The following is a 9,215-nucleotide window of genomic DNA, read 5'->3' on the forward strand; positions in this document are numbered from 1 at the left end:
GTCCTTCCTATACAACTATATGCATGGTCTAATGAGACTCGAGTTGGTTTATGTCTTACAAGTCTCATTGAAAAGATAGGTGATGGATAAAAAATGCAAGGATTCCGGTGATGGGTAGTATGGGCGGTGCAGAGGATCTCCGGTGATGGGTAGTATGGGCGGTTGGTGTGACTTCCGGCTGTTGGTGATAGGGATGGCGGGTGGTGGGAATGTGGGATAGTTGCAGTACGATGTGGATCAAATTGAAACATTCCATGGAGTAAGGTAATGGTTGTCACAAATAATTTTGAGTATGTGGAAGTGTAATCAAGATTTCATAGTTCACATAGGTGAGTGTGGCATACATTTTCACTAGAATGTGAGACTGTCTAGCCAACAGAATCGTTTGTTTACAAGATGGAGTGTAATTTATTGAATGAAGGAACAATCCTTATAAGCAAGAATCAAGGCCAAACTCCAGGATCACTAGAGACACCAGCTTATTCAGACATTTCTAGTACACAAGACGTCAATGTTCCTTGTATGGCTGTATATAATTATATATGATCTCATCTTACAAATGTACTCGCAAGAACGGAGAATGTACAAAAACACTGCTCCAACAATCTCCCCGGCAATTCCCAAATTCTCTAAAGAGGCGTCTCACACAACATTTAATTCAAACCTTATTGATTACTTCCCAAATTCACAAATGTACATACTTGAGACGGTTTAGGAGACTCACCACTCTTAATTTTTCAGCACATCAATATGGCATAGAACTAGATGACTGCACGCATTCCCTCACAATTTCTTTGATCTTCCTTTTCATTAGTTTATCCTTAACTCCCCCAAGCATATTTCTGTAAAACATTTCTAAACGCCTCAGCTCTTTCAAATCTGCCAATTCCAGCATATTATCCCACTCTTTAGCAATGTCAAAAGTACCAGAATCAAGCAAAAAGGATGGAACGTCTCGCTCATCAAAAGGTTTGCCAAATAAAGAACCGTGAAGAATGCTGGCATATCGTTCCATGCTTGAAAGCTTTGATTGTAAAAGCTTCATTTCCTCCATAGCAAACAATAGTTTTTTCTCAGTCTCTCCGACGCCCATTTCCTCGACCTTCTTTGGGTCTTCGACACTAGATTCCAACCCGTCGCTGAAATCTTCTGATAGTGGGGGCCACAAAACCATTGTTGGGAAATACGAATCACTACTTTTCCCGTCGCCAAGAACTCCGCTCCTTCCTCGTCCCCAAGACCAAAGCTTATAACCATCATCAGCCACAATAACCGTGTGGGCCGCCCCACATGCTACCTCAATTGGCCCAGGAAATTTGGGCCTACCTGGCCCGTCACACGGAATTTGGATGGGTAAAATTGCGTCTCCATGGTCAATTCCAGCAAAACTAACATCAGGGCAAAGGCCTAGACCCCTCTCCATCCCCCAAGACCACACTTCCCCGGAAGATGAAACTATACAAGTATGAAACAAGCCACAATCTACAGATACAAAGTAGGCATGTTCTGGCAATCCCTCCACACGTTCGGGACAAAAGGAGTTTTGAGTCGTACCTTGTCCGAGTTGACCGTTATCTCCTTGACCAAATGTCCAGCATATGCTTTCCAATGTGTCCCTTGGCCTCTTTTTAAGGGTTAGCACCACCGTGTGGTAAGCTCCACAAGCCACATCATATGGCGCCCAAGGAGATTCCTCACTGAACTTTGAAATGACTTGGGGTTGTGATCGACTTTCGTTATCCCCCAAACCTAGCTGGCCATGGTTGTTGTTACCCCAAGCATAGCATACAAGATCATCACCTTTGTGTGTTTCCCCAGCACTAACTAGAGCAACAATATGCTCGTTTCCACAAGCCACTTTAACAACGGCATGACCATAGAAATCATAAACTGGAACTGGTGAAGAGATGCTTGCAAATGAGAATGTTTCATCGGGTGAGCTGGTTGGATGTGGACAGTTGCCCCACATCCAAAGCGTCCCAAGGTTGTCGATTGCTAGTGACATCATTCCACCAGCTTTGATTGCAGACACCTGAAATAAACACAAAGAGAAGTGTACTTTCAGACTCTAATCATTCCATTCTTGGTCCTTCTATTCCATTAATGTTGTCCTATTTCACTTCAGTGGTCAAACGATAATAACATCAAAATGATTAGATGAAAAAATTGTTTTGATAATTCAAAAATAACAAATTTTATATTGTAATTCAACATATATTTGGCCAAATTAATGGTCAAAGCTTTCATTAGTTGACCACCAAAGTCAAATGGAGACAATAAAATGTGATGAAGGTCGTTTTAGTACATCATCTTTGTACAGAAGCAAAAGATAGCGTCAAGCTTACCTTCAATGGTGTTTTACCCTTTTCCTCTGAATCAACCCCAAGAGATCGGAGGGAACTCAACTCGACAAACCCATCTAAGTGACGGGGCAGGGACACGTTACCTCCATCAAATCCAAGTTGGCTATCTATGAAATGTCAGAAAACAAGAAACAAAACAGAAGAAAGATAGCTGTTAAATATAAACATTTCACTAGGAGCCAGAGCTTGAAAATAACATAAAAACAAATACAGAGTATAACAGTTGCAGTAAGAAGTTAGAACATTACAGGTGTTGTAGCCCCAGCACCAAACTGATCCATCATCTGCAACAAATCATGAAGAATTATCAGAGCTAAAAAAGATGCAACTCAAAATCTTGAGATATAATTTGCACAAGAAACACTCATTTTTTTCCGAATAAAAAAACTCCTCGGTAATTATCCATAGGGATTATCATTCACTCCTTGCAAGTCTAATTTGGGGGTGTGCGCCACAAATTTAGAATACTCAGATAAGTTCATCAAAATAATGCTTTGTCCAACTCAGATTAAACTTCCTAGTTTCCTATTTTGGCCAAATCAAAATGACCAACTTGTCCTCATAGACCAAGATGTAGGTAAATTTGACAATAAAATGAACTAAGCTTTTTATTAGTTTACTTTTACCAACTTACATTTACATTTGTCTATTGAAATTTCTTACTCCTTGTACAAAAAGTGTAAGGAAGTTTAATTGATGCAGAGGAAGGACTAGTTTACTGTAAGAGTTGGCCAAAATAAGTCAAGAATGATTGCCACCAACGTAAAAAATATTTTTACCTTGTAAGAGTTGTAACTCAAAATTTTGTGCACACCCAAATTCACAAAATTCAGATGACTTGGCCAAAATACATGTAGTTTTAAACACTCAAGGATAAACTCTCAGCACACTTAGCTTGATAAATTCAGACATGTTCATAATTTTAAATAAGTCAAGAATGATTGCTACCAACGTAAAAAAATAAAGTCTGAACGGTTGTCTGAGATGACGAGCATCACGGCCATGCAAGTGTTTTAAGGTTCTGGGACGAGTTTAAAGTCAGAATTCTTTTGCAAATATCAGCAGGTAGGTAAAGTCATAAGAGTGGTAGTTCTCTGTGACCTAGGTTCAAAATAGGTCAGTATCAAACCCGGCTCCTTTTAAACCAAAAACAAAATTAAGTGTGAAATTCTTCATGATATTGTTGAATGAAAAACTCAGTGTTGATTGTTAGTTGACAAAACGAGTAGTGCTTGTTTTTCATTGTGAAGTTGCAATGGTTGGATGTAATTCCCTACACAATTTTCATCATGGGTTATCGGAAAGACGACTTTATGTTATTACCACAAGGGCAAGGTTGAGGTAGTGGGGTAGTACTGTTAAAGCAAAAACATGAAGGAAACCAAAAAAGAGATGGAAAGAATTAGTTTTAGAAAGTGACCAGCAAGAGCAAGGCTATGATAAGCACCGGCGGCAACAGCAAGAAAATGGAAAGCGTCGGATTGGAGTTTAACAGGTACGGGCATGGTCTCATCATTTTCGGAGCCGTTTCCTAGCCTCCCAAAAGTGCCTCTACCCCAGGAATACACCTTCCCATCACCTGCACCAGGAGTATTATTACTTATTATTACTTACCAATTAACCAATTTCATAGCAATTAGAGTAATACTCTATGCAGATAAGATGTGACATGTGGAGTAGTAATAATAATTAAAACAAGGAAATTAATATGTAGAATTGTAGAGTACCGGATAAAGCGAGAGTATGAGCTTCGCCGGCAGTAAGAGAGATGATCTTGTGAGCTGGGTTTCGAACTGCTGTCTCCTCTTGCCCTTCCATATCTCTCTTCTCCATTACTCTCCAACCTTTCTTCCTGATTTGGAGATGCTTCAGAGTTCAGATAGCCTCTATTAAGTGTCAAATGAACAAGACAAGATGGGTATAAAATTGTTTTTGTAAATTTTAAACGGGTTAAAGCCGTCTTATTCTATAATCGTGTATTTAGATTATGTTTGTTCATTTATGATCCGGTGAGAAGATCACTCGGTGAGAACGCATCCCCCTTATACTAAAAGAATAAGAGTTCTCCAAAACTTTCTCGCCTAAATGAATTTGGATATAACTGAGTTTTTATTATATCATATCTGTAATTGGGCTTTTATTGGACTTTTATTATATCATATATGTTATTTGACTTTCATCTGGATTATACTGAATATTCGCTTTTCCACAGATTAATAAAAAATTAATAATAAAAAATTTATAATTAAATTTCAAATTTAATTAAATATCAGTTTTATTATTATTTTCTTTAATGTTTCTATCTAAAATACCGCGAATTCGCGCGGGATCTATACTAGTTATATACATTAGAATATAGTTAGGTTCTTGTGAGTTTTGTTTCTTATGGTGAGTTGTGAGTTTGTGCTTTGAAATCTGAGCCACTAGATTATATTAGAGATGAATGGCCAAGATCTAATCTTACCCCTCATATAAAATCACTCTCATTTATTTATTTTCTCTTTTTTCTAGTGCTACTCTTTTTTTCTTTAATTTTTTTTTCTCCTTTTTTTGTTACCTCGTGTTATTATGTTTTTTTTACAACTTTAATTTTTTTTTTCTCTTATGTTTTTTATCTAATTTTCTCATTATATTACCTTTTTTTTTCTTTTTGTAGCAGATTTCTTTTATTTGAATTTTTTTACTCTTATTTTTTTACCTCGTGTTATTATACTGTTATTTTGCTTTTTTTTTACGACTTTGATTTTTTTTCTTTTTTTTTACCAAATGTTATTGTGCTGTTATTGTTATTCCGCTGTTATTTTGATGTTATTTTGTTGTTACTTTGATTTTTTTTACGACTTTGATTTTTTTTTCTTTTTTTTACCACGTGTTATTGTGCTGTTATTCTACTGTTATTCTGCTGTTATTGTGATGTTATTCCGGTGTCACTTTAATTTTTTTACTACTTTGATTTTTTTTACTATTTTAATTTTTTTACTCATTTTTACCGCCTTTTATTGTGCTGTTATTCTGGTGTTATTGTGATGTTATTCCGGTGCCACTTTGATTTTTTTACGACTTTGATTTTTTTTTCTTTTTTTTTTTACCACGTGTTATTGTGCTGTTATTCTGCTGTTATTGTGATGTTATTCCGATGTCACTTTTGATTTTTTTACTACTTTGATTTTTTTACTCTTTTTTTACCGCATGTTATTGTGCTGTTATTCTGGTGTTATTGTGATGTTATTCCGGTGTCACTTTGATTTTTTTTTACTACTTTTGAGTTTTTTACTTTTTTCTACCACATGTTATTGTGCTGTTATTCTGGTGTTATTGTGATGTTATTCCGATGTCACTTTGATTTTTTTTTACTACCTTGATTTTTACTCTTTTTTTTACCACGTGTTATTGTGCTGTTATTGCGATGTTATTTTGCTGTTACTCAAAAGATTTGTGCCCGACTCGTGAAAGATCAGCAAACTTTCGACCAGTGTTTGCAACTGAACGTCCTTGTCAAATTCTTTATCAACAACCAGTAACATATTATAAACTTGATTTTTGATGACTTGACACAATTATTACTATAGTACCATTTTCAACCCATGAATAAATTGTTCTATAATATCTTCTGAGGCCTAACAAAAACAATAGCACACAAATTATATTCTGACCATCCCACAGACTCATGCGAACATGAAGCAGTAAAATATTATATTCTGCCTGCCGATAACGCGTTTAACCTTCGTCCAATACTTATCGTCCCAATTTGACTTTTGTGATCGGTCGATGAAATAATTAGTCATGTTTGATTTGTCATTAATAGCTCATTAAAAGGCCGCAACTAATGTAGTTGTGAGAAATTACTGCTCAAAATCAACATCTTTGGAACACCAAAGTCAAATGTGCTTATCATCAAAGAACATTCGCAGAAAAAGGTGAGGTCGGAAACCATAACAACCGCAAATAAGAAAAAAATAGAGAAAAATCTCCAAGTTGGAAGTTTAATCATCGACAACTCAAACTGAAACTCGGAAATTTATTCATGGCAGAAGGAAGTACAATTTAAGAACTCGAATCTTAAGATCAATCTCATGCACCCTCATCAGAGTTAGGCCTCAGAAGATATAGAACAATTAAACAATGTTAAATTCATCCGTCTCAATCTCCGCAAACAGCTACAAATACCAAAAAAAAAAATAGCACACAAATTCCTAAAAAACCTACTCAAAATCGCATAAAGCTCAAATCAACCCAAAACACGACACAATCGAAATGTCGAAACCGAACCTCTTAATCATCAGGCTTACAACAGTTTCATCAGTTTCTCGAGTATTCTGAATAGTACAAGGAATCTGTCTCGTCGGAGGCTACACAACCCCTAATGTTGATGGAGAACACTGTGAGCCAGCTACGATGGTGCCGGTGCTGGAGAAGAAGAGGAATCGCATGACGGAGCTTGCGGTGACGAATGGAATCTTGTTAAGACCTTTTTATGATCGATCATGTAATTTTAGTGATTTGATTAGAAACAATGAAGCCATTATCAACGTTTTTTAGAGAATTTTGGGGGTTTTATTTAAGAGAGAGAGAGAGAGAGAGAGAGAGGGGGGTAGGTTATTTTAATTTACTCGGTTGTGTTTATTTTGCTGTGTCTCGTTTCATCTACGCGTCATTTTTTTTATCTCAGTTGTTTTATGAGATTAAATCTCAGCCTTTCAATTGTTTTTATTTAACGGCTGAGATTTTCCAAACTCACAACTCACCGTAAGAACCAAACTCACGAGATCCCGCCTCTCTCTCTCTCTCTCTCTATATATATATATATATATATATATATATATATATATATCTATACTCAGCATACACCAATATCCAGCCAGATAGATTAAGGTTTTTACTAAACAAAGAGTATACTATCATTTATTATAACTCAATGCCCACTTCACAACACCCCAATCGCCTATCTTTTGGCATAGCGGGCAAACAGAACGGACCTAAGAGAATATAATAACTGGTAGTAACAAAAGTTTAAACTATCAGCTGGACCATATCAGAATATCAAAGCACCAACACCATTTGTAATATTATTACCATGGTGCATGCCTTTAATTAATCGGTTTAGTAAGACATAGTGCAACACAAAGGATTTAGCCTATAAGGTTCATCCTTAAGATGTAAAAGATGAATACAAAAAAATAAAAGTGCAGAATTAAAAGTACTTACAAATTCAAAGGTTGTGCTCAGAATAGAATTTTATTGATTAACAGGATGGTTTTTACAAGATATATATATATATATATATATATATATATATATATATATATATATATATATATATATATATATAGAGAGAGAGAGAGAGAGAGAGAGAGAGAGAGAGAGAGAGAGGGGGGGGGGGGGGGGTTACAAGAACCTGCCTCTGTAAGTGAACAAGAGCCCTCTTATATAGAAAAGTGGAGGTACAAACAAATAAAAACGCAAACGTAAGCGCTTACGTTACAAGCTACATTATTATACAAAAGTGTAATAACACTATAGCATTATAAAAATGCCCACAGTAAAAATAAGTCGTTTAACAACTGTTGATAAAAAACATAAATAATTAATTTCCTCCTTGTAAAAAGGCTGTGATTTTATCAATCTGAGAATTATCATCTGGGTCTTGAGCATCCTGTAGAAGAGTGCTGAGTGAATTATGGCTATTGTTTGAAGCCATTGATGTGTCACTTTTTGAGGATTTCTTATCCCCTTCTTTCTTCAGTTTAAGAGTCTTTTTTTAGACCATCCATATATGCTTTTATGATTTCTTCCTCAGAAACTTCATGGATGTCCATAGATTCATCATCATCCAAAATCTCCAGGAATCGAGCTTTTTCCCTTTCCCTATATTCTTTATCTTCAATTTTTAAACTCGTATAAGAGCTAATTCTTTCTTTAAGAAGATCTATGGTAAGAGTGCAGTTTAACTGTCCTTGGTCATTTTTTCTTATCATCGTCTCCCAAAACCGAGAATATGATCTTTGTTTGAGGCAAAAGAAACTTTGGCTATAACCAATTACGGGTCTGGTTCTCCAGATCCATGGAATAGAGAATTCTATGAAAAATCTCATATTTTCAGGAACCATATTATTATCTTGTGCTGACGGTATTACCATCTTCCATTTATCAAAATATTCTTTTAGAACGGGTGGTAGAATATACTCTGAAGTGCCATAAAAGCGCCACCAATTAGCCAACCATATTGGAAGGTCATGATTATAAATATCAGAATTAATTTTGATAAACCAAGTATGACTTCGTTTATCATTTTCATAAAGAAATACCTTATCAAAGGCCTGGATATAATCCCAATAGTTATATTTAACTGGTGTATTTTTTATCACAACCGTTTTTTTCGTTAATGGAGATATTCCCGATCGTTCATGGATATTACCTGTCCAATAATTATTTTAGAGAAATTATAAATTTCCTTATTTGTCCCAGTAAAATGGGTAAAAGTGCAACCATTACTAGAGAGTATTGTCTCATAGAAATGTCGAGGTTTGTATGTTTCCATGGTATAACCATGTCCTCCTAGATATCTGTCATAGAGTATCCATGGCTTGTCTTCCCATTTTTTATCAGATTCATTGAGTAAGAACATCACTCTTTCATTTTCATTTTGAAGCATTTCATCTTCTTTTTGGGTAGTGTTTTGAACAGCTGAAGAAAATGAGGGGTTGGAAGAAGAGATGGGAATATCAGTCCCTCTTTTTTGAAGCTATTTCCATTTTGTGAACTCCTCGAGCTCAGTTTGACTGGCTCCAGATAAGTTTGCTGCTATTAACTTTTTATTACCATATTGAGATATGGTATAACTAGAACTATTTC

At 35.7% G+C, this 9,215-nt stretch overlaps 1 protein-coding gene across 1 annotated transcript; it reads right to left on the minus strand.

The window, feature by feature from the left end:
- Positions 1–384: 384 nt before the first annotated feature.
- LOC141600209 (ultraviolet-B receptor UVR8) lies at positions 385–4,326 on the minus strand. The gene is made up of 5 exons (XM_074420392.1): positions 4,091–4,326; positions 3,784–3,942; positions 2,612–2,647; positions 2,346–2,470; positions 385–2,032 (listed from the first exon to the last, which is right to left on the minus strand). The coding sequence occupies exons 1-5, from the start codon at positions 4,194–4,196 to the stop codon at positions 746–748; spliced, it is 1,713 nt and encodes a 570-aa protein (XP_074276493.1). The 5' UTR covers positions 4,197–4,326; the 3' UTR covers positions 385–745.
- Positions 4,327–9,215: the final 4,889 nt, after the last annotated feature.

This window comes from Silene latifolia, chromosome 9, assembly GCF_048544455.1.
Source record: "Silene latifolia isolate original U9 population chromosome 9, ASM4854445v1, whole genome shotgun sequence".
Taxonomy (NCBI): domain Eukaryota; kingdom Viridiplantae; phylum Streptophyta; class Magnoliopsida; order Caryophyllales; family Caryophyllaceae; genus Silene; species Silene latifolia.

Excerpts from the sequence above, each read along its gene's own strand:
- LOC141600209 (XM_074420392.1), bottom strand. The coding sequence starts at position 4,196 with ATGGAGAAGAGAGATATGGAAGGGCAAGAGGAGACAGCAGTTCGAAAC. Across the intron at positions 2,471-2,611 it reads GTGCTGGGGCTACAACACCT|ATAGCCAACTTGGATTTGAT; the intron begins GTAATGTTCTAA and ends GACATTTCATAG. Across the intron at positions 2,033-2,345 it reads AGGGTAAAACACCATTGAAG|GTGTCTGCAATCAAAGCTGG; the intron begins GTAAGCTTGACG and ends TGTTTATTTCAG.